This window comes from Ovis canadensis, chromosome 7 (assembly GCF_042477335.2).
Source record: "Ovis canadensis isolate MfBH-ARS-UI-01 breed Bighorn chromosome 7, ARS-UI_OviCan_v2, whole genome shotgun sequence".
Taxonomy (NCBI): domain Eukaryota; kingdom Metazoa; phylum Chordata; class Mammalia; order Artiodactyla; family Bovidae; genus Ovis; species Ovis canadensis.
In genome coordinates, this window is record NC_091251.1 from 82,114,069 (window position 1) to 82,140,641 (window position 26,573).

A 26,573-nucleotide genomic window follows, 5' to 3' on the forward strand; every position below is an offset into this window, starting at 1 on the left:
GAATGAGCTTCCACTTCCTTCTCCAGGGGATCTTCCCAACCCAAGGGTGGGATCCGTGTCTCTTAGTCTCTTGCTCTACCGCACTGTCAGGCAGGTTCTTTACCACCAGCGCCACCTAGGAAGCCAGTGGTTTTCCTGTGTGCTGTGATGTTTATGCTCGAAAGCCTTCAGGAGGCTCATGGTTGCAACCATGGAAGCCAGATAAGATTTTTGCATTTAATAACCTGACCTAGTTTATCCATTTATATTATTTAGAAGGTTATTTCCTGATTCTCCTCCTTGGTGAGAGTTGTTAAATCTCAAACTTAAGGCTCCCATTGACAGTTGTAAAATATGAAAGAACAGGCACTCGCTTTTTCTGTAGTTTTGTACCTTTTGAATTCATGGCAGTTGTATCCAGTATTTTGTTAGCTTTTCTTCACTGATGTTTTTTTCATAGTACATTCAACTGCTGGGAAGCGGATTACTTTAACAGGGCTCTCTTTCTTCTTTTCTATAGGAATAAATCAAATGTGAAAACTCTGCGTGTATCTTACATAAGTTTAGGTAGTTACAACTTTAAATTGCCCCAAGAATCCTCAATTGGACAATTGTATAATGAGCAGAGGGTGGGGTGTGGAGGGGTGCTGGGGGATCATGCAATTGATTACCAGGGCTGTCTTTTTGTCTCACTACATTTGGAGTCATTTAAATAATTATCTTCCCCTCCAATGTCCTCTTCTGGCAGAAAAATGTGCATGCAAAAGGAGAAATCATGCAAGTAATAAAGTCCTCAAATGCAAAGAATTTCAGAAATAATACATATTTGCATTTTTAATTTGCTTCCTTAAGAACAAGACTAGAATAATTTATAGCAGCTATGGTTGCTCAGGTTACTAAATAATTTGTTATAAGTCATTGAAAGTACACAGTTTTGTCTTAGACCTCGCTGCTGCAGTGTATGGTAGTTACTTTGCTCATCACCAGACAGGCAATTTAAAAGCTAAAATTTTCTTAATTTGGGTCAGTTGATAAATTTAACAATTACACTGTTAATGCATTTGTCTAAAACTGATGGTTTTCCATACTTGGCTACACAATGGAGCCAGCTAGAGAGAATTCTAAAAATACTCGTGGGTCTCACCCCAGAGATTTGTGGTGAATTGGTCTGCTGAGCAGAGGAAATTTTAAAACTTCCTCTAGGTGACGCTAATGTTTGAAAACTAGGATCTAAACTATTCTTAGCTCAGATCTTAATTTTTCCAAGAGACCTTTAGAAAATTTCTGAGTGAAGTACATTTTTAAGTATTTCTTACTGAAAATTTGATTCTGCTTCAATTACCAGTTCTTTTCCAGAACTAAGAGATCAAAATATAGATAATTACATCAAGTCCTTTTGATCATAATCACAAAGAGATAACTTTAACAGCACAAATTTTTAAATCTTTCTCTAAAAATATCTCTTGGCCTAAAAAAGTCTTCTGTAGAGCACATATCAAGTTAAGACATTTGATTAGTACACAAATTGTTTATCTGTTATCTAAATTATACCATAATATTCAGGGGTTTTTTGAATTTTAAAACAAAATTATTTTTAATACTTCTTTAAAAGTAATCTTTTCAGGTTAATTAGGTTTGCTATACACCAAAAATTTATTTAATTTATAAGAAAGAGTATTAAAGCAAAAAGTAATGATTTTAATTTTCAGGATGAAGCCTGGCATTTCACATTCTGCCAAGCCTATCCCTCATGCTTGCCAACCAGGACCTCCCGCAGATCTCTAATCAGCCACATCAGTACTGTTCCCTGGCCAGTCTATGTCTACTGCTCCTTCAGGGAGACATCCCATGTACTCTCAACACCCCAGAGAACAGAGGTGCCTCTTCACCCTCCATTGCTACTGACTTGGAAGAATCCACTCCAGTCTAATCATCTCTTCACTTGTCTGTTTCTCACAATGTATATGCTTTGAGGTTCAGGGACTGAGTCGTGTTCAAGGTAGTAACTAGCCACATGCTGTAGTGGGTTTCCCAGGTGGCTCAGTGGTAAAAGAATCTGCCTGCCAACGCAGGAGACAGGAGTTCCATCCCTGGGTTGGGAAGATCTTCTGGAGGAGGGCATGGCAACCCACTCCAGTATTCTTGCCTGGAGAATCCCATGGACAGAGGACAGTCCATAGGGTTGCAAAGAGTGGGACATAACTGAGCGACTAAGCTTGCAGGCGTGGTCTAGTGCCAGGCTCAAAGGTACTCAGTATGCTAATACAGCTAGTGCTGTAACTAGGAGCACACCAGACCCAACAGGCCTGCAGTGATACACTGTGTCCAGAAGAGGGTGCACGAGAGGGCTGTTAAGCTGGAAGAGATCAAGGGCTTCTCTAGAAGTCCACCAGTGACAGAAGCCATTCGATAGGAAATATCCAAGCGCTGGTAGCTCAGAGTAATTCAAAGGGCCTATTATCTCCTCATGATGTACTCTGCATATGGAAACAGTGTCAGACTTTATTTTGGGGGCCTCCAAAATCACTGCAGATGGTGACTGCAGCCATGAAATTAAAAGACACTTACTCCTTGGAAGAAAAGTTATGACCAACCTAGATAGTATATTCAAAAGCAGAGACATTGCTTTGCCGACTAAGTTCCGTCTAGTCAAGGCTATGGTTTTTCCTGTGGTCATGTATGGATGTGAGAGTTGGACTGTGAAGAAGGCTGAGCGCCGAAGAATGGATGCTTTTGAACTGTGGTGTTGGAGAAGACTCTTGAGAGTCCCTTGGACTGCAAGGAGATGCAACCAGTCCATTCTGAAGGAGATCATCCCTGGGATTTCTTTGGAAGGAATAATGCTAAAGCTGAAGCTCCAGTACTTTGGCCACCTCATGCAAAGAGTTGACTCATTGGAAAAGACTCTGATGCTGGGAGGGATTGGGGGCAGGAGAAGAAGGGGACAACAGAGGATGAGATGGCTGAATGGCATCATGGACTCGATGGACATGAGTCTGAGTGAACTCCGGGAGATGGTGATGAACAGGGAGGACTGGCGTGCTGCGATTCATGGGATCGCAAAGAGTCGGGCACGACTGAGCGACTGAACTGAACTGAACTGAATTACCTCCTCAGGAGGTAAGAAGACTTCAGAAATATTAGTGCCTAATTTGTGTCTGAGGCATCATTCATTACTCCTGTTGCATTGTTTAGTCACTAAGCTGTGTCCAACTCTTTCAGACCCCGTGGACTATAGCCTGCCAGGCTCCTCTGTGCATGGGATTTCCCAGGCAAGAATACTGAAGTGGGTTGCCATTTCCTTCTCCAAATCTCCCTTCCCTAGGGATTGAACCTGTGTCCCCTGCATTGCAGGCGGATTCTTTTTACCACTGAGCCACTTGGAGCAACTAAAGGATGGAGGTTAAATAACGTGTTAAAAAGCAGAGTTGAAATTTGATCCCAGGTCCCCCTTCCTCCAAAGCCCACGAGGTACCACTCCTCCAGGAGCAGAAACAAGTGGAGCTGGAAAATCCAGAGATCCTCTTTTACAGCTCATCTCCATTTCCAGTCTCTAGAGACCTCTCTCCCTCTCAGGTTCTCTCATGGTTCTATGCCCCACCTATAAAATCCATATGACATGAGACTTTACACACATTTGCTTAATAAATTCTTGGCTCTCCCACTGTCAGGGGTTGGCAAACTGCAGGCACAATTCCGCTAATGATGGTGGACCTGAGTAGATGCTACAGAGACCTCATGTGTGACAAAGCCAAAAAAATACTATGGCCCTTTAGTATTTGCACACTTTTGTGCTAGATTATGAGTTCCATTTGGTGGGGATTATATCTGTTTTCATTGACCACTATAACCCTAGAGCCTAACATGGTACTTGGCACAAAATAGGCTTCAGTAAATACTTCTGGAATTCAGTGTAGAGTTAGTAGTGAAATGTGGATGCTACCCTAAAAACAGGAGGAATTTCAAGTATCAGTATGGCCAATTAGGAACATTTCAGTGGCTGCAAACAGCACTGGCTTTTTACACTGAAATTCCTCTATTCAAAAATCTATTGACTGAAAATATATTCAATATAAATATGTTTTTTTCTCATAAAATTTAGTGATATTCTTTTCATTTCCAACCACAAAAGGAGAACATTTTAATTTTTCCAGAATAGGCATCACATAATAGAGCTTGTTCATCACTGAATGGTCTAGAACAAAGAAATCATCACATCCCTATTCTCGTCTCAGTGGATATGATCCTTAGGGTTTGCTATGTTGCCAAGAAAGTACACCCACTCCATGCGTGATCAAAGGAAAAGGTACCTTACAGAGTTTGGCAAACATCTACTGTTTATCTACTGTTCGCCTAAACAGTAAATACTTCAGGTGGGGTGAGTCATGGAGTCCCTGTCACAGTGTCTGTCACTGTAGCACAAATGCAGCCAAATTTAATGTGTGAATGTATGAGCACGGCTGGGACTGAATAAAACTTTATCTCCGCATATAGAAATTTGAATTTCATATAATTTTCTAGTTGGTGGTGGTGTTCAGTCATTCAGTCATGTCTGACTCTTTGCAACCCCTTGGACTGCAGCATGCCAGGCTTCCCTGTCCATCACCAACCCTTGGAGCTTGTCCATTGAGTCAGTGAGGCCATCCAACTATCTCATTCTCTGTAATCTCCTGCTCCTCCTGCCTTCTATCTTTTCAAGCATCAGGGTCTTTTCCAATGAGTCAGCTCTTTGCATCAGGTGGCCAAAGTATTGGAGCTTCAGCTTCAACTTTACTCCTTTCAGTGAATATTTAGGGTTGATTTCCTTTAGGATTGACAGGTTTGATCTCCTTTCTGTCCAAGGAACTCTCAAGAGTCTTCACCAGCATCACAGTTTGAAAGTAACAGTTCTTAGGTGCTCAGTCTTCTTTTTTTAATTAATTTACTTTAATTGGAGGCTAATTACTTTACAATATTGTAATGGTTTTTGCTATACATTGACATGAATCAGCCATGGTCCAACTCTCACATCCATACATGACTACTGGGGAAACCATAGCTTTGACTAGATGGACCTTTGTTGGCAAAGCAATGTCTTTGCTTTTTAATATGCTATCTAGGTTGGTCATAACTTTTCTTCCAAGGAGTGGAATTTCATGGCTGCAGTCACCATCTGCAGTGATTTTGGAACCCAAGAAAGTAAAGTTTGTCACTGTTTCCACTGTTTCCTCATCTATATGGTATGAAGTGATGGGACCAGATGGTATGATCTTAGTTTTTTGAATGTTGAATTTTAACCCAGGTTTTTCACTCTCCTCTTTCACCTTCATCAAGAGGCTCTTTAGTTCTTCTTTGCTTTTTGCCAAGGCGTGGTGTCATCTACATATCTAAGGTTATTGAATCTGGTATTGGCCAATATTATCCTTTTGATTTTTTCTAACCATTTGTAAATTAAAAAACCATTCTTAGCTCTGAGCCCTACAAATATAGGAGGGAAGCAGGTTTGGCCCCTTGGTTGTAGTTTAGTGACCCTTGTTGTAGACAATAAGACTTGCTCAGGAATCTCCACAACATTGTTGCTATCTAGGAACACAGGCAGCAACTGAGAATAGGGGAGGAGTTTAAAACTAACAGCCTCCAAGCTTCAACTTCTCTAAAGTTTTCATCAGACTACAACAAACTTTCCTTACAGTTTGTGGTTTGGTTATAATGACAACCTGAGCAAAAACTGTGATCATCGGAAACCGAGGTGAGTGCTCTCCAAACTCTCTTGAGTTTGTATCATGTGCCCCAGTTTATTTATACTATAAATATATATAATGATGTGTATAATATCAGACAGAAATTTTAAAATATAACAAAATTTTTCCAGTAGTCATGTATGGATGTAAGAGTTGGACCATAAAGAAAGTTGAGTGCTGAAGAATTGATGATTTTGAACTGTGGTGCTGGAGAAGACTCTTGAGAGTCCCTTTGACTGCAAGGAAATCAAACCAGTCCATCCTAAATGAGATCAGTCCTGAATATTCATTGGGTTGAAGCTGAGACTCCAATACTTTGGCCACCTGATCCGAAAAACTGACTCATTGGAAAAGACCCCGATGCTGGGAAAGGTTGGAGGCAGAAGAAGAAGGGGACAAAAGAGGATGAGATCATTGCATGGCATTGCCAACTTGATAGACATGAGTTTGGGCGAGCTCTGGTGGTGGTGGACAGGGAAGCCTGGCATGCTGCATTCCCTGGGGTCGCAGAGTCAGACATGACTGAACAACTGCACAATAATGATGATTATGTTCTTGTTCTGTCTGGCGGGAATACCATCACATGCCAAAAATGTTAAAATTTTTGCCTGATGGTGTGTATATGTGTGTGTGTGACTTTTATGTCTTTCATACTTGTGATGTTTCATAATTAATATTAACTGGAACTTGTTCCAGTTGCCTAGAATAAGCACAGCTTAAGAGTCATGTATACTGATTGCCTATCAAATGAACTTAAATTTTAATTAAATGATTGTACCATTTGGATGATATAAAAATGAATGCCACATACTGGATTGACCCATTGTGCATGTGCGTGCAGTTGCGTCCGACTCTGAGACCCCATGGACTGTAGCCTGCCAGGCTCTTCTGTCTAGGGAATTTTCCAGGCAAGATTACTGGAGTGGGTTGTCATTTCCTTCTCCAGGGGATCTTTCCACCCAGGGACTGAACCCATGTCTCTTGCATCTCCTGCACTGGCAGGCAGGGTCTTTACCAGCTAAGCCACCAGGGAAGCCCATTATTTATATTTTATTTGGGTTGATTTTCACACAAATCAACTATTAATATTACTCTCTTCTGGACACAATATCGTAAATTGAAATGGAAGTAAAAATTAAAATCCATGCTGAAAATGGAATATACAAACTGACAATGGCCAGACCATACATGACAATAGACCGATGAATTGACCATATACACAGTTAGCCCAGAATAGTCATAATGTGATCAATGACTGCCAACTTCCCTCCTCTATAACCCTTCTTCTAACTCAGGACCAACCAGAGAAGAGCCAAATGTGCTCACTAACCTATCACATAGGCCATCCAGCTTCCAGTCAGCCTGTTGCCAGCAATGCCGACAACCTGAAGCTTTCCTTCTCCCCGCCCCCAACACTAAACCTCTCCCCCTCCCCTGCCTGCCTCTGAATCTCTGCCCAACACAAGTGATGGTGACACGGACTCCCTTGGTCTACCAAGCTTTTTGCCTCAGCGTGTTCTCATCTGGGGGGCCTTCCATTATTTCCATGCTGCGGTCCTCCACTTTCAATAGGTTATCAGTTCTCAAAGTACAAGAAAAGGGGAATACGGCCTCAGTTTTTCAGTGGGTTTAGCTTTTCAATATAGTACATTTGCTCCAATGTAAAGATTCCATCAGGTTTCAGACAAAAAGGGAAGATTTCCCCTTGTGAAAACAGCGCAACTGAAGAAACTATTTAGCTCTTAAGTGTCTACTTGATCTACAGTTACTAGGGATGGCCTGACCTAATAAAGAAAACTCAGAGTTAAGCAGGATGCACAAAGACTCTTTATGCAATAAGATATCATGAGTATAGGGGCTTCCCTGGTGGCTCAGGGGTAAAGAATCTGCCTGCAGTGCAGGAGACTCGGGTTCAGTCTCTGGGTCATGAAGATCCCCTGGAGGAGGAAATGGCAACCCATACCAGTATTCTTGCCTGAGAAATCCCACAGACAGAGCAGCCTGGCGGGCTTCAGTCCATTGGATCACAAAGAGTCTGACATGATTGAAGCCACTGAGCATGCATACATAATAAGTATCATCAAGGTGGAACACGATGACAAACACAGCTTTTTGTTTGATAAGAAGATTCACCCACAAAGTTCCTTAGTGGCTGCTAAAACATTATTTCTTTTATCAAGCAACACCCTCAGAACACTGTTTTTTTGTGTTTCTTTTGTTTTTTTACCAAATATCTGCTGCTAAGTCACTTCAGTCGTGTCCAACCCTGTGCGACCCCATAGACGGCAGCCCACCAGGCTCCCTCGTCCCTGGGATTCTCCAGGCAAGAACACTGGAGTGGGTTGCCACGTCCTTCTCCAATACATGAAAGTGAAAAGTGAAAGGGAAGTCACTCAGTCATGCCCAACTCTTAGCGACCCCATGGACTGCAGCCTACCAGGCTCCTTCGTCCATGGGATTTTCCAGGCAGGAGTACTGGAGTGGGTTGCCATTGCCTTCTCCACCAAATATCTAGATGTTTTTAATTGTGCCACTTTCTTTCATTTTACTTTTATTTCACTTATTTTTTACAACTCACCTTTAGTATGGCTTATCTAATGATGATGCTCTTAAATCTTAATAACCTCTAAAAGATCTGTACACTTGTCAGATGATACCATTTTCATTTCACCTCTCCATCTCTCCCCTATGCTCTATTCTCCTTCCTTCTGACAGCGCCCTCTACCTCCACCATCCCACCTTTTCAAGAGATTGCAGCCCTGGGACCCTGGGCTGTGCTTGGCCGAGGATTCACCTCTGCTTCTCACTGCAGTCCTGGTATGGACAGTTCTGTGGCCCTGGTGTCTAACACGACTCTAGAGTAGGGACTGAGGATGAAGGTTGATCTTCCTCTGAAAAGACTGGGTTGCTTGCTCTTGAGTCAGTTGTGTTATAATTGATGTGTTAACATCTCAGAAGACCCAGAAAGCATTGTTAGACTTTCAGAGAAGGCAACAGTTCCTGTTTCTAATGCTAAACTCAGCTCAGGAAGAAAGGGCAAAATGATGTTCAATATTTTCTTTTAAGAAGACAAGGAAGCATGTAAAAGAGTTTAAAAAGATTTGGGGGGAGGAATATTTTTAAAAATCATAAAGAAGTTGAGATTCAGTTATTTAGGAGACTCACCAAGATAAAAGGGAGGTTTGCGCAACACTGCTACATTGCCATATTCAATCCCACATTCAGTGAACATATGTGATATTACTGGGAATAGATTATTGCAGATAACTAAATTATTGGTTGGCATTCATTTGGGGGGCTATTTTTGATGTCACCAGTGACAGTAAAATAGCAGAAAATTCTTGAGATGTTACTTACTAAGAAAGTCTGTCTCCGATTCCTGTTCCATAAGACTACGTATCTCTTCAAGGTCTGATTGAAGCCAAGTACTGATTTGCTCGATTTTTTCATCTCTTTCACCCAGCTTGTCTATCAGATTTTTTATTTCTCTCAAGGTCTCATTACCACTTTCTGTCAGTTCCTTAAAAAAACAGCATTTGGGGGTATGTGAATGTAAATAGCAACAAAATAATTAAAATATCTTGTATAAGTGAGTCATGCACAAGACAAAAATACATACACAATATTGGTACTAGTTGTGTAAAGTAAGTGTCTGTACATAGAAAATTCACAAAGTTCTGTACAGGATGTTAGAAAAGTGGATTAACAAATGAGATTTAATAGAATGCTCACTAAACTCAAAATTTCAACTGGGTAGAGTAGTAGTGGTGGTGGCGGCAGCGGCATAAAAAAGCCAGCTCATCTTAGGAGCACCACAGAACTGCAGAGGAGACTCAGTGCGGCTTGCAGCTTAAGAGAAGGAACTTTGCAATCAGGGAGATCTGAGCTTTAAATCCCCGCAAATTCATCAGTGGGCTTCCCTGGTGGCTCACATGGTCCTGCAATGCAGAAGACCTGAGTTCAGTCCACGCATTGGGAAGATCTCCTGGGGAAGGGAATGGCCACCCACTCTGTATTCTTGCCTGGAGAATTCCATGGACAGAGGAGCCTGGAGGGCTATAGTCTGGTCTATAGTCTGGTCTGGTCTGGTCTTTCAATTGTCTGAATCTCACCCAGTAGCTTCTTCTAAAAAAGGCATTACTAGCACTTCTCTCGGAGAAGGCAATGGCACCCACTCCAGTACTCTTGCCTGGAAAATCCCATGGACAGAAGAGCCTGGTGGGCTGCAGTGCAAGGGGTGGCGAAGAGTCGGACACGACTGAGCGACTTCACTTTGACTTTTCACTTTCATGCATTGGAGAAGGAAATGGCAACCCACTCAGTGGTCTTGCCTAGAGAATCCCAGGGACGGGAGAGCCTGGTGGGCTGCCGTCTATGGGGTCGTGAAGTGTCGGACACGACTAAGCGACTTCACTTTCACTTTCCACTTTCATGCATTGGAGAAGGAAATGGCAACCCACTCCAGTGTTCTTGCCTAAAGAATCCCAGGGACGGGGGAGCCTGGTGGGCTGCCGTCTATGGGGTCCCAAGAGTCGGACACGACTGAAGCGACTTAGCAGCAGCAGCAGCAGCAGCAGCAGCAGCAGCACTTCTCCTAGCCTCTGTTTAAGGGTTAAACAAGGATCATAGGTAATCTTTAGTTACTTAGAAAGTAGCAGAACCAGGATCTATATTCTAGTCTACCTGCTTCTAAAGCAGGGAGAGATGGAGATGGTGCATAGCTGGTAAAATGTGGAGGAAAGAGAGAGTTCAGAACTGACAAATTTGTCCTAAAATAATCTGTCTTCCGTTTATGCTTGGAAATAAAAATGTCATTCCCACTTTAGTTGAAGTGGTAGAGTGGGAAGATAGCTTCCCAAAGGATTAAGATTTCATAATGACATTTTATATTCTTAAGAATAAGACAACAGGCCCAAAATGGAGTCACTTACACTAAATCCCACGTCACCAAACTGAGAGACTTAATTAGTTTCAGTTCTCTTAGAAATGGAATCTTAACCAGTCCGTCAGGAATTACCTGATCAGCACAAAATAGGTAATCTGCCTGGTTGATTCCTGCCATCCCTGAAAGGGAAGTGGCCTTACAATATGGAACCTGCCATTTTTTCCTGGAATGACTTCCTTGCCCTTGCTCCCTCTGCCTATAAAAGTCTTTCATTTTGTACAGATCCCCAGAGCTTCTTCCTGTCTGCTAGCTAAAATGCTGCCTGATTTATGAGGTGTGGCACAAAGCCAATAAAATCTTTAAAACTGATTCAGTTGAGATTTGTTTTATAACAACACAAAGAACACATTTTAGGATGTGATGATCACATGAGCTCTGTCTTCCTTCCTTACACACACACTTATTAGGTAGGTAGATATCTCAAAAATATGATACTTATGAAGGCAACATAAAAAAGCTCACCTTAAGTGCAGTCCAAAATTCAGCCCACAAATCCGAATATTGTGCTAAATTAAAGATTTTTAAATGCAAAGGTTACTGAAATAATTTGAACATTTTATTAAAGTAATGCTATTTGTTTCTCAAAAACCATTTTTATCTATAAGTTTCTACTTCTGAAATGTCAGACTAACACTTGCCCTCCCACTATAAAAAAGGAGAAAATGGGACTAAATATATAAAACAAATAAATTTGCTGCAATATCCAGTTTTCAGATACTGGAGGATGGACAACCCAGAACGGTGACACCAAAAGAAGGGAGCCCTCCTCCAGTCACTGGGCTCTCCTGGCGGGATGCAAGCTGAGCAAGGCAGGCTTGCACACAGACACGGAAATCTGTTCAAAGATTAACAAATCAAATCCAGCAATATATGAAAACAGTAACAGCTTTTGAATAAGTGGATCTTATCGCAGGAGTGAAAGATTGGTTTGACATTCCAAAATCAATCAGTGCCATTTTCCGCACTAACCTTGTAAAGGAGAAACACCACCTGAGCGTTTCAGTAGCTGCTTGAGTCGCTGAGGTCATTCACAATGGCACTGCATGCCGATGTGACGGACCCCCTCCTAATACCCTGGACACCCACCCCTATGAGCTCCCCTACCTGTGTCACACACCGCTGCTGGGGGAATCAAATGCATGCACTGGGATGCAACTCGACCGTAACTCCACTGGGAGAGGCCGCCTGCAGGCTTGCACCTACTTTCCACCAAGCCCTTTTCCCTTCCCTGATTTTAGTCGGTATCCTTCACCGTAACAGACAATAACCATCAAGTATAACAATGTCTGAGTCCTGTGAATCCTTCCAGCTAATCACTGGGACTGAGGATGTTCTTGAGGACCTCTGAAACTTTACTAACAGCTGTGAAATCTACCGAGAAAAATTAAGTAAGTTCTAAATAAATGGAGGTATACACTGTATTCTTGTATTGGAAGTCTTCACTTTGTTAAGATGTATATTCTCTTCAGATTGATTTATAGATTCAACACAAACTCAATTAAGATCCCAGCAGAGGTATGTGTCTGTGTAGATTAACTAGCTAATTCTAAAGCTTATACGGAAATCAAAATATCTAAAATAGCCAAAATGATTCTAACAGAGAAGCAAAATGAGAAGAACTTGCATTACATGATTTCCGGATTGAATATGAAACTATAGCAATCAGGACAGTGTGATGCTGGTATAAATTCAGATACTTAGAATAAAGGAACAGATTCATAAAACTGATTTTTTAAAAAGTCATTGAGTAATACAATGCTAAAAGGAAAGTCTTTTCAAAGATGATGCTGGAACAACTGAATATGCATAAGAGAAAACCGTTGTATTTTAACCCTTACCTCATACCATGTGAAAGAGTTAACTTGAACCAGGGATCTAGACATTAAAGCTAAAAAACTAGTTGGTGATGGATAGGGAAGCCTGACATGCTGCAGTCTGTGGGGTCACAAAGAGCTGGACATGCCTGAGCGACTGAACTGAACTGAACTGAAAAACTAATAGAGAAAACATAGGAAAAACTCTGCGAACTAGGCTTAGGCAAAAAAGGACACAAAACATACTCATGCTAAAAAAGACAAACTAGATAAAGCAGGCTTTGTTCAAAAGACAATTTTAAACTTTTTTCTAGGGCACCATTAACAAAATGAAAAATCAAGCCTTAGACTGAAGAAGGACTAATTTCCAGACTAGATAAATATTTTAACTCAATAAGAAACACAAATAACACAAAGCAATGGGCAAAGATTTGGAAAGACATGTGGCACTGACTTTTAAGGTCAAGTCACAATGCCATGAACTCCTGCTTTGTTTTCTTGGAATGTTAGCTTTTGAAACACAGCAGGTCAAGCAACTACACATATGCAGAGGCCACATAGAGGTGTTCTGGTTAACAGTCCCCCCTGAGTTCAGCTGAGAGCCAGCATCGACACCAGACACATGAGTGAGCGGGTCTTCAGATGACTCCAGTGCCCAGCTGCTGAATTACCCCTCAGCCATCAAGTTGCCCCAGCTGATGTGAAGTAGAACAGGCAGGAGTTGCCTCCACTAAGTTCTAACCAAACTGACAATTTGTAAGCAAAGCAATCTGTAATGATTGTTATGTTGTAACAGATAATTTGTCAGCAATACAACATAAAAAATGATATGTAAGTGGCCAAAAAACACTAGAAGATACTTAACAACCTTAGTCGATAGAAAATCCTAATCAAGAGGAAATGCCATTTCATAGCTACTAAATGGTTAAAATGACAACAATTTTAAGTGCTTTGACAATTTTAAGTGCTGGAGAGGATGTGGAGTATCCCATTGCTATTAGGATAATAAGTCTGTACAACTACTTTGGCAAACAGGCTATTTCTTATAAATCCAGTGATTCCCCTCCTTCGTATTTACCCAATAGAAACTCAGATAAATATTCTCAAAAACACAAATAGTAACCCCCAAATGGAAACAATTCAAATGTTCCTCAGCTAGTGAAGGGATAAACAAAATATGGTACATCCCTTTAAAGGACCACTACCATACAGCTCCTTCCCTGGTGGCTCAGACAGTAAAGAATCTGCCTTGCAATGTAGGAGAGCCAGGTTTGATCTCTGAGTCAGGTAGATCCCTTGGGAATGGCAACCCACTCCAATATTCTTGCATGGAGAATTCCATGGATAGAGGAGCCTGGCAGGCTACAGTCCCTGGGGTCTCAAAGAGTCATACAAGACTGAGCAACTAACACACTTTCACTATACAGCTATAAAAAAGCAAACAAGGATATATGCAGCAACATAGATGGATCTTTAAAAAGTCTTCTGAGTAAAAGGAGCCAGGTACAAATCAGTACATGTTCTATCAGCCCGTTCTATCCAATCCTTAAGGACAGAAGGCACTGTCCTTCAGTGGTTTCTAGGAACTGGAAGCAGACTGGGAAATCAACCATAAAGAGACATAAGGGATGCTTTTCAATGACAAAAATGTTCTGTATCTTTCTGGTGGTATGTACACGTGTCAAAACTCATTGAACTTAAGATGGGTACATTTTATTATATCAAACCAGTAACATTGATTTCAACAAAACAGAACTTTATTTTTTTATATGTAAAAGGTCACTCATGACACATTACTTACTCTGAAGTTTTGTCAGCTGACAAGGCAGGTCACTTGAGGAGCACATGAGGTCTTCTTCTCCCCTTTCATATTGCTCTATGCTGTCCTTTAGGTATGCAATATACTGGAAATTAAAGGTGTATGGTTGCTTTAAGCTGTTGAATTATAGTAGGTTAATTATCTGTGTAGTCACTTAGCAAACATTTATTGATCCCTCCTCTGTGTGTCCTGTCATTCTACCTGCCAAGGTGACAGTGGTAAGCACAGCCCTTGCTAAGTTAACGTTCTGGTGAGGGAAATAAAGGACCTTGTTTCCTAGTAAGCATTTCAACTTCACCCAAATAAACATGATATTCTGAATTTGCCACACAAATGAACTAAAAGGTATGCTCCCTAAATGCACTGTGTCCACAGGAAAAAAATTTTCCTTTTGGCAAAATGTGTGTTCAGTATATGCTATAAGGCAGCAACGTTGCCTCACTGGAGGTATTCATAGGGCCTCAGAGAGATGAATTATCAAGTCAGGAGACCCTATGGAATTGCTCACTCTAGTTGGATGTTTCATTGGGTTGGCTGGCAGTGACAGCAGTGGTTTGGATATCAGAGACATGGCTTTCTGTTCTAACCACCCAGTGCTCAGGAACTCTAAAGTCTGGGAACTCTGAAAATGTGGGCTTTGGGATATAAAGTAGGCACTGGCTCAGTTCCAAGAGAGAAATTGTCAAACTCTAGAAACTACTGATAAAAATCTTAGAAGTGGTCCCAGTGCCCCAGAAGACATGGACCTGTTCCATAGGACTGTTCATGAGGATGTGCCAGAGGGGCTCTGCTGCAGCCTTACCCTGTGTCAGTCTTTGCACAGCTTGCTGGCAGGTTTTATAGTAAATCTAAGTGAAAGCTGTCATAAGCCAAATCCAACTCATCATTCCTGCTCTCTTTGAACATGGATCATGTTTATAGACTTGTCTAGTTCAGGCGGCTTCCTGTAACTCTCTATTAGTCCCCTTTTCAGTCTTTTAGTCCCCTTTTGGTCTCCACTTCTACTGTTTCTTCTTTCAAAACTATCTTTCTTCCCAACTCTGTTCACACCTCACTGTTCTCATTAACTATCCTCAAGGAATCTCACTATCTCCCACGTGTTAAATCTACCTCTATGCTAACAGCACCAGGTCACATTTTTTCCTGGAGCTCCTCACCTGGTGTGATTAAATGCTCGTGCTCTGGGTGACTACGGATATGCGTCCTGGGTGGATTGTCACACCAAATTGTAATTATACATTTGTATACCTGTCTCCCCAGCCAGACTGTGAACTTTTTAAGGGTTTGGGACAGTGTCTTGCCCATCTTTGTATTCACTGTTTCTTCCCTAGAACTTGGGACCCAGTGATGCTTAAAATGTTTGTTGAATGAAGGAATGAGATCATCAAAACAAAGAGTGATGAATGAATAAGATATAAGCATAGGGTCATCCAGGGCCTAGTAGAGGGATCTTGAGTCCAAAACAGAACTTTTAGAATCAATGTTTCACATAGTCATCCATTTGCTCACCCATTACCAAAATAGCAATGAAAATTCCAACTAAATCAATAAATACTCTACATCATCTTGATAGGAAGACAGTCTTGTGGAATGTTTCATAGGTGGATGAAATTCCTTACAAGGTTGTTTCAAGGCTAGAAGGATGAAGATGTTGGATGTGTGTGGGTTACTACCAGTGGCACCTGGGCTCTGTGGAGCACATCTGCCTTTTCAAAGTAGACTCATATCTCTTATGGCATTTAATTATGCTGAAAAACACATGATATTAGACAGATAATTGTTGCCATTTAGAGTCTTAGAGCTGCAGGACTGCCCAAAGTCACACTACAGGGTTACTACTGAGGGACAGACTCAAATAAGTAAATCTTAAGTATTAATAAGCAAAACTTAATCTTTTGAGATTGAGACTTTCATTTTAGGGGTTGGATGAACAAATTCCTTTGCTATAAAAAGAACTACCATCAATCTGAAACAATCTAACTTTTAAAGACTCAACAGATACTTCACAAAGAGGGTCTCCAAGTGGCGAACAACATACAAATCATTTCCTGAATCATCAGGAAAATACAAATTAAAACCACAGTGGGTCACCTCTACACACCCTCCAGAATGATTAAATAGAAAAAGGCTGAATTTCGCCTAGAATCAGGAATAACTATGCTCTCTTACACTACAGACAGGAGTGGCAGTTAGTGCTATGTCCTTGGGAGCCTGCCCCTGTGCACTAAGGTGCACCATGCGACCCTCTATGGCTCTAGAATGCCACTTGAGCTGTTTACCCAAAAGAAATATGTAACTACATTCATCAAAACACACGCAATAGACTTTTCATGGTAGTAGCCCAAATTAGAAACTCTCCAAACCCCCATCAAGAGCAGAGTGTATAAACTATAGTATAGTCATACAACGGAATACAATACATACAAACAGTAAAATACAATACAGAACTGAGAATGAATGAACTGTAACTTCACTCAATAATAATAAGAAACCTGGGAAGCATAATTTTGGGCAAAAGAATATGTGTTGTATCATTCCATACATATAGTGTTCAAAAACAGGTAGAACTCGTATATAGTGTTAAAAGTCAGTATAGCATATTGTGGGAGAGTATACTATATGATATAGTATATTGTGGGAAGGTCAATGACAGGAAGCCCATAGAAGATACAGAAGACAGTATCTGGATTCTGTCGATGGATGCTTTGTTTCTTGATCTAGGTGTTGGTTATTCAGTGTGTTCATTAAGCTGTGTATGATGTGGGCACTTCTCTCCGTGTACTTTAAGTTTCACTTAGAAAGTTTCAAGAGTTATTCTCTCCTTTTCTCTCATAACTAGCACAGATATGGAAATCAACCATGACCATCGTACAAAGTAAAGTGCTCTTGAACTTACCTCTTTTAATCTTTTATTTTCCAGGATCAAAGCATCTGTTTTTAGGTCATAAAAATAGATTTCATTTTCTAAGCTTTTTAAAATTTCAAAATGAGCTTTGGTTTTATAGCTTTCATGCTCTCTTAACTGTTTCAACTCCTGCTTCACTTTCTTCTGCTCAAACATAAAATCCACAATTACCTTATAGAGTTCAACTAGCAGGGCACCAGTGTATTAAGCTGCCTGTACCACATTCAGAGAAGGGTTCTAATTAGAGCTGACCCTTGAACAATGCAGGAGTGAAGGACACCAACCCCCGCCCAGTCAAAAATCTGGGTATAACTTTATAATTGGTTCTTTACTACCAGTTTCACATCTCCTGACTGAAGCAACCACAGACCATGTAGTGCATTCATTGAAAAAAAATAATTCACAAATATACGGACACATGCAACTCAAACTTATATTGTTAAAGGGCCGACTGTAGTTCCATGACCGTCAGCAGAGGCTATGAACATCTTCCCTTGAGGAATTTTCAACCCCAAAGCTAATGGACTCTGGGAAGCAAGTCTACGGATCCCAAGTTAAGAGCCAAAGTCAAACTATTGAGACAACCTCACAAAATAGAATATATCTTGATATATAGACAACTGCCTGGCAAAATGAGGAAGAAGGGAGTAGAATTTATTGAGGTTTTATCAGGGAGGATTTGATATTTGCTATTTCTCAAGAATATTACTTTATGGATTTTTCTGAATTCTCTAGTCAGTTTTAAATTATTATACTGTTATAAATCACATAATCTTTGTATATTGCATAATTGCCCCTAGCAGCATCCTATTAGGAAAACATAAATATATATATAATATGCTGTTTTGTTGGTTGTTTAGTCACTAAGTGGTGTCCGACTTTTTTGCAATCCCATGGACTATAGCCCACCAGGCTCCTCTGTCCATGGAATTTCCCACACCATCTACTGGAGTAGGTTGCCATTTCCTTCTGCAGGGGATCTTCCCAACCCAGGGACTGAACCTGAATCTCCTGTGTCTCCTGCATTGGCAGGCAGATTCTTTACTGCTGAGCCAATGGAGAAGCTCATATATATAGTATATTTGTCATTTTCCCCTTCATACTTTTCTATTTCCATAACACATTAAAAGTTACTTTGATATCAGTGAATCTCAAAGAATACATTTTATGTTTAATCAACTGCACATACATATGTTTATCACTAACTATTGATTATAAAATGTTAAAAGGTAGTAAACATTCATTTACCTGCTCCTGTTTCATTCACTCTCCTAACCCCTACAACCTTTGCCCATTATCCTTGTCTTCATAGGAATTTATCAGAATAACAGATATGAAAAGAAGCTTACAAAGCATAATCCAATCTCTATTTTTTAAATAGGGCTTCCCAGGTGCTCAGTGACAAAGAATCTGCCTGCAATGCAGGAGGCACAGGAGATGTGGGTTCAATCCCTGGGTCAGGAAGATCCCCTGGAGAAGGGCATGGCAACCCACTCCAGTATTCTTTCTGGAGAATCTCCATGGACAGAGGAGTCTGGCGGGCTACGGTCTTTGGGTCACAAAATTGTCGGACACAACTATTGCAATTTAGCATGCATGGCACCTTTTAAGTAAGGAAAATGAACCCTCCCCCAGTGAGTGATTTTCCAGTGATAACAGGTTACATGTTAATCGCTTCTAAAGCTGATCTCTCTCCCTCTACACACACACACACACACACACACACACATGTGTATATATGTATACATACATATATATATGTATATATAAATGTCTCTAGCAGAGGTGTGGATAGGCTATGGTCTGCTTCAGGGTTGGGGGCACTGAGTGTGGCAGTGTGGGCACAGGACCTTTTGAAGGATGTTGCCATTATCTTCACTACCAGTGCCATTGTTTGGTTTCAGGTCAAACAACAGGGAGGGAACACAGTCCTGCCCATCAACAGAAAATTGAATTAAAGTTGTACTGAGCATGGCCCTACCCATCAGAATAAGACCCAGTTTCCCCCACAGTCAGTCTCTCCCATCAGGAAGCCTCTTATCCTTATCCTTCAGAGGACAGACAAAATGAAAACGACAATCACAGAAAGCTAATCAAACTGATCACATGGACCACAGCCTTGTCTAACTCAATGAAACTATGAGTCATGCCATGTAGGGCCACCCAAGATGGACGGGTCATGGTGGAGAATACCAACAAAACATGGTCCACTGGAGAAGACAATGGCAAACCACTTCAGTATTCTTGCTCTGACAACTCCATGAACAGTATGAAAAGGCAAAAAGATATGACACTGAAAGATGAACTCCCCAGGTTGGTAGGTGCCAAATATGCTACTGTAAGCGAATGGAGAAATAACTCCAGAAAGAATGAAGAGATGGAGCCAAAGTCAAAATGCCCGGTTGTGGATGTGGCTGGTGATGGCAGTAAAGTCCAAAGTTGTAGAGAACAATATTGCATAGGAACCTGGAATGTCAGGTCCATGAATCAAGGTAAATTGGAAGTGGTCAAACAGGAGATGGCAAGAGTGAACATAGACATTTTAGGAATCAGTGAACTGGCTCACTGGAAAAGACCCTGATGCTGGGAAAGATTGAAGGCAAGAGGAGAAGGGGATGACAGAGGATGAGATGGTTGTATGGCATCACCAACTTGATGACATGAGTTTGAGACGGCTCCAAGAGTTCGTGATGGACAGGGAAGCCTGGCACGCTGCAGTCCAAGGGGTCGCAAAGAGACGGACATGACTGAGTGACTGAACTGAACAGAACTGAACTAAAATGGACTGGAATGGGTGAATTTAATTCATATGACCATTGTATCTAATACTGTGAGCAATAATCCCTTAGAAGAAATGGAGTAGCCATTATAGTCAACAAAAAAGTCTGAAATGCAGTACTTGGGTGCATTCTCAAAAATGACAGAATGATCCCTGTTTCCAAGGCATACCATTCAATATCACAGTAATCCAAGTCTATGCCCCAACCAATAATGCTGAAGAAGCCAAAGCTGAACCATTTTTTGAAGACCTATAAGACCTTCTAGAATTAACAGCCAAAGAGGATGTCCTTTTCATCATAGGGGACTGGAATGCAAAAGTAGGAAGTCAAGAGATACCTGGAGTAACAGGAAAATTTGGCCTTGCAGTACAAAATGAAGAGGGCAAAGGCTAACAGAGTTTGGCCAAGAGAACACACTGGTCATAGCAAACACCCTCTTCCAACAACACAAGAGAAGACTCTACACATGGACATCACCAAGTGGTCAATACTTAAATCAGGTTGATTATATTATTTGCAGCCAAAGATGGAGAAGCTCAATACAGTGAGCAAAAACAAGGTGGGGAGCTGACTGTGGCACAGATCATGAACTCCTTATTGCCAAATTCAGACTTAAATTGAAGAAAGCAGGGAAAACCACTAGACAATTCAGGTGTGACCTAAATCAAATCCATTACGATTATACAGTGGTAAAAACAAATTCAAGGGATTAGATCTGATAGAGTGACTGATGAACTATAGATGGAGGTTCATGACATTGTACAGGAGGCAGTGATCAAGACCATCCCCAAGAAAAAGAAATGCAAAAAGGCAAAATGGTTGTCTGAGGAGGCCTTACAAATAGCTGAGAAAAGAAGAAAAAAATGAAAGGCAAAGGAGAAAAGGAAAGATATATCCATTTGAATGCAAAGTTCCAAAGAACAGCAAGGAGAGATAAGAAAGCCTTCCTCAGCAATCAACGCAAAAAAATAGAGGAAAACAATAGAATGGGAAAGACTAGAGATCTCTTCAAGAAAATTAGAGATACCAAGGGAACATTTCATGCAAAGATGGGCACAATAAAGGACAGAAATGATATGGACCTAACAGAAGCAGAAGATATAAAGAGGTGGCAAGAATACACAGAAGAACTATACATGACCCAGATGACCACGATGGTGTGATCACTCACCTAGAGCCAGACATCTTGGAATGTGAAGTCACGTGAGCCTTAGGAAGTATCACTATGAACAAAGCTAGTGGAGGTGATGCAATTCCAGTTGAGCTATTTCAAATCCTCAAAGAGGATGCTGTGAAAGTGCTGCACTCAATATGCCAGCGAATTTGGAAAACTCAGCAGTGGCCGCAGGACTGGAAAAGGTCAGTTTTCATTCCAATCCCTAAGAAAGACAATGCCAAAGAATGTTCAAACTACCGCACAATTGAACTCATCTCACACACTAGCAAAGTAATGCTCAAAATTCTCCAAGCCAGGCTTCAACAGTACATGAACCATGAATTTCCAGATGTTCAGGCTGGATTTAGAAAAGGCAGCGGGACCAGAGATCAAATTGCTAACAACCATTGGATCATAGAAAAAGGAAGAGAGTTCCAGAAAAAGATCTCCTTCTGCTCTATTGATTATGCTAAGCCTTTGTGTGGATCACAACAAACTGGAAAATTCTTAAGGAGATGGTAGTATCAGACCACCTTACATGCCTCCTGAGAAATATGTACGCAGGTCAAGAAGTAGAAGTTAAAACTGGACATGGAACAAGGGGCTGGTTCCAAATTGGGAAAGGAGTACATCAAGGCTGTACATTGTCACCCTGCTTATTTAACTTATATGCAGAGTACATCATGTGATATACTGGGCTGGATGAAGCAAGCTGGTTTCAAGATTGCTGAGAGAAATATCAATAACCTCAGATATGCTGAAGACAGCACACTTATGGCATAAAGCAAAGAAGAACTAAAGAGCCTCTTGATGAAAGTGAAAGAGGAGAGTGAAAAACTCAGCTTAAAGCTCAACATTCAAACACCTAAGATCATGGCATCCGGTTCTATCACTTCATAGCAAATAGATGGGGAAACAATGGAAATAGTGAGAGAGTTAATTTTGGGGGGCTCCAAAATCACTGCAGATGGTGAGTGCAGCCATGAAATTAAAGGACATTTGCTCCTTGTAAGAAAAGTTATGACCATATTAAAAAGCGGAGACATTACTTTGCCAACAAAGTTCCATCCGGTCAAAGCTATGGCTTTTCCAGTGGTCATGTATGGATGTGAGAGTTGGACTATAAAGAAAGTTGAGCGCCGAAGAACTGATTATTTTGAACTGTGGTGTTGGAGAAGACTCTCGAGAGTCCCTTGGACTACAAGGAGATCAAAATAAGTCAATCCTAAAGGAAATCAGTCCTGAATATTCATTGGAAGGACTGATGCTGAAGCTGAAACTCTAATACTTTGGCCACATGATGTGAAGAACTGACTCATTGGAAAATACCCTGATGCTGGGAAAGATTGAAGGCAGGAGGAGAAGGGGATGACAGAGGGTGAGATCATTCGTTGGCATTACCGACTCAATGGACATGAGTTTGAGCAGGCTTCGGGAGTTGGTGATGGACAGGGAAGCCTGGTGTGCTGCAGTCCATGGGGTCACAAAGAGTCAGACTCCACTGAGCTACTGAACTGAACTGAACATATATATATATACACACATATATATACACACACGTGCGTATCTATATACAAGTGTGTATGCTGTGACTAAAAATTTCAAAACATTGGTTTAATAGGGTAACTTTAAACAATGCGACTTTCTTGAAAACTCTAGTGACGCTAGGTAAGTACTATTGTCTATATATACCAATATTCTAATGAAAGGAAAAAAGAATGAATATATTGATACTTTACCGTGTTGTTAATATATCTTATAAAATCTCTTGTAAGTTGGGAAATATTGTTATTCAGTAAAGTTTGTTCATTTTTTTGTGCTATAAAGAAGGAGAGAAAAAATAACTACTCACAATGCTATTAAATAAAAGAAAATAAGACATATACCTGGTTTTAAAAGCCAAATACTATCTTAAAGCTTATGATCAAAATCAGGAGTCAGGTGCTCTCCAATGCTGCTTCCATCCCTGTGTTTGACTCTTCAGAATCAACCATTTTAAACTCAGTTTTACTTTTTCCTCTTCCTTTAAAACTTTCTTTCTGAAAAACCTTTTCTTTATAACAATTTTTTCCTTTTCTTTCTTAAATGTTCTCCTACTTACTTCCTGAGATAGTGAAGGAGGACATAGACACTTACTCCTATTGCCACATTTCCTGTGGATACTCACAGCCTCCATGTTGGCTTCCTCCAACCTCCTCATTAATTACAGATTTTGTTTAAATGAATTCCAACTGTTCGGATCATTACGATAATGCAAAGTTTATTCACTGATGAGACAAATGGTACAGTATGACTATGTTTCTTTTCTTGCATAGTTTTTGTTTGTTTGTTTTTCCTGGAGTTAAAAATTGCCTCACTTAAAATGCTTAGTTTTCCATGTATATATCATTGATTCACACCAAAATCTATAATAGAATTGTAAAAGCTTTCTGAAAAGTACTTCCCATGTGGTCAGACACGTCAGGTAGTGCATCAGTTTCATTCTTCTGCCCTCCCCCACTGTCTTCTGTGCATTTTTCTTTAGTCCTACTGCAAAGCTGACCTCCTGAGACTTCCCCTTGCATCTCTCTCATGTTAGACCTCCTGCTTTTTGAAACTCATACCCTCTTCTTTCTCTTATTTCTTCTATTTGTTGAAGCAAATTTTGTGTAGCTTCCTGAGACACAGTAGATGAGGTCTTATATATCTAAATACATCTCTATTTTACATCTCTAGTTGACTGATAGTTCAGATGGGTATCCAACATAGGAAATTTTTTTCTCTAAAAATTTCGAAGGCAATGCTTTCTAAATTCTACTGTTATATTGATGCTAAGAAGTCTGAAACCATTCTGGTACCTAATCTCTTGTGTAAAATCTCTTTTTCTTTCTAGAAGCCTTTACAATCTTTTTTTTTCCCTCCTGAAATCCAGTGATGTGGCTTAGTTAATGTCTTTTCTTTCATATATTGTATTGGGAATCTGGTAGGCCCTTTCAAATAGGAAATTCATATTGTCCAATTCTGAGAAATATTTTTGTAATATTTTATTGATAACTTTATACTTTCCATTTTTCTCTGTCTTTCCTGTTAGATATTTGACATCTCAGAATAGTTTTATAATTTCCTTACCCTTTATCCTGTTATCTCCTTGTTTTCTGTTTCTATTTTTGGAGAAATCTTCTTAACTTTTTTATAATCCTCATCGAATTCTAAAATTTTAGTTGTTACATTTTTTATTTCTACTAACTCTTTCATGTTCTCTGTTCTTTTAAGCATCTTGTTTTTTCATAAACACAATATCTTATTTTATTTCTCTAAGAATGTACCTTTAAGATATATTCTCTATAATAGAAAGAATATATATTCTCTGCAATAAATGGAGAATACATATGCATTACATATAATAATATAGAGAGACTATGTACTCCCTGAGAATCCATATTATGTTCTTTGTGTTGTCCATGTTTCTAGCATATTCTCTTTTTCTGTCTGCTTTAGTTTCTGTCATTCATGTTGGAGTGTTTTCCTGAGATGTCTGGTGATTTTTGACTATCTAATCCTATTTATGAGTAAGGGACTAAAAGGTTTAGTTCCCACGATCTGAAGCACATTGCTCTTATGTCCCCTTTCCTTCTTTTCTCCTGCCTTCCCTTCTACTTTCTTCAGTGTTTTACCCCTTTGTTTTGACTTAAGAGAATCATTTCTTGCAGTATACTGCAATATATTGCTTACTTTTATACTCATAGTGTTTCTTATATCCCCCACCCAGTGCAAGAAGGGATGGAAGAAAGTTGGAGAAGTAGATATCTGGCAACAGAATATATACACATTGTATGTCTTGCTAAAAGTGGTAAAAGATGAAGAAAACTTAACTGGGTTAACCAAATGAAAACCTGGCAAAAGTTCCCACCTGAGGACTGGGAACCAGACCAGTTACCTAGGCATTTATTCTTATTCTTATATTCTTAAAAATCCACCCTCTTTGACAATTATCACTATTCGCTTTGAGTATCTGTTTCACATTTCAGCATATGGGCTTCCATGTGACTGCCCTGTTTTGGCACACAGTTTTAATTGCTATCCCCATAGTCATCTTTGCCAGCTGGTCAGTCCCACCAGAGTGCACATTTTTTACTCCCATTCCAGTACTTTCTGTAATTTTGGTCCTGGCCTCCTGATTCCAACAGCATTTCTGCTATCATCTAGAAGATAGAAATGCTGGAAGTTGTCCTGCTTAAGAACCTAAATTCTTGGATAATGACCCTTCACTCCCCAGATTCAAGACAAGAGTCACACCTCTAGGATGGTTCCAGATCTGAACTTTTGGGTTCAGGTTTAGATGACCACAACTTTTTGGGGAGAATAATTGTTTTTCATAAAAACACACACATGGTTGTGCCATGCACTAAAACACAAAACATGTGTTCAGACACATTTCATATCCTGTTTGAAGCCCCCAAATCTGAGACAAGTTCTTATCTATCTCTGCCTTAGGGTTAGATTAGCAAAAAAAATCTAAGGAGTACCACTCGATAAATGGTTAAAGTCACAGCTGGAAAAGATACAATTTGTAAACTTATATTAAGAAACATAAAAAATTTTCCACATGGTAGAAGGTAAAGAAATTGGTTCTACTTTTACCAAGAACAGACAGAAACTATATAATATAGTTGTTACTAACTCTTAGTTCTAAATAGTCTTTAAAAGAGAAAAAAATTTAACAAGAGTTAACAGTAAGATTGTGGTGTGGAGAAGAGGAAACTAGAAGAGGCAAAAACTAGAGAATGGAGAATTAAAGACAATAGAAAAAGCTTGAGAGAATTTCACTATTGGCTTGTGATGAATGGCCCACCTTGTGTTAGCAGACAACAGTGAAATCCGTACCTGGGCTTGAAGTCAATTACTAAGTACTTCATATCTACCTGTAACAGTTTCAATGAGATTGTGAAATTTTCTGTTTTTGTCTGTGAATTCCTCTTCTGCCACATGAAGCTGTGGAAGACACTCGTCTAACTCAACTTTCTTTTCTTTGCTAATTTGTGCTTCTTCAGCGAATCTTTGCTTGAAAGACAGAAAGCTGATTGTGAGGTATGATTATGGAGAATTCACACAATATTCTAGAGTAGAAGGTAAGTTCATTGATGTGGAAACTTCTGTCTTGGACACTTCTTATCCTAAGTTGCATAGAAAGATATCTGGCACACACTAGATATTTAATAAATATTTGTTGGCTGACTCACTGACTCTCTGGCAATCTATCATGTTAGGAGATAAATTTGCTGGGCTCTCCAAAGATCCTTTCAGTTCTATAGCTTGACTGCTATGGTTCTATTGCCGTTACCTTATATGTGCCCTAAAACATATTTGAGAAGCTTTCTTTTGATCGATCATACATTATGAAACCTGGAGGAGGGCATGGCAACCCACTCCAGTATTCTTGCCTGGAGAATCCCATGGACTGAGAAGCCTGGGGTGC

The 26,573-nt window shown here is 40.2% G+C and overlaps 1 protein-coding gene across 1 annotated transcript in view; it reads right to left on the reverse strand.

Moving 5' to 3' along the window:
• The window catches only part of CCDC175 (coiled-coil domain containing 175), a 78,490-nt gene that overhangs the window by 540 nt on the left and 51,377 nt on the right, over window positions 1-26,573 (reverse strand). Inside the window, exons 14-20 of the mRNA XM_069597518.1 lie at window positions 26,020-26,158; window positions 22,858-22,937; window positions 17,174-17,326; window positions 14,260-14,362; window positions 11,107-11,150; window positions 9,057-9,219; window positions 373-493 (exon numbers count right to left, since the gene is read on the reverse strand). Coding sequence (XP_069453619.1) covers window positions 408-493; window positions 9,057-9,219; window positions 11,107-11,150; window positions 14,260-14,362; window positions 17,174-17,326; window positions 22,858-22,937; window positions 26,020-26,158 — 768 coding nt within the window. The 3' untranslated portion in view covers window positions 373-407. The remainder of the gene's footprint in view (window positions 1-372; window positions 494-9,056; window positions 9,220-11,106; window positions 11,151-14,259; window positions 14,363-17,173; window positions 17,327-22,857; window positions 22,938-26,019; window positions 26,159-26,573) is intronic.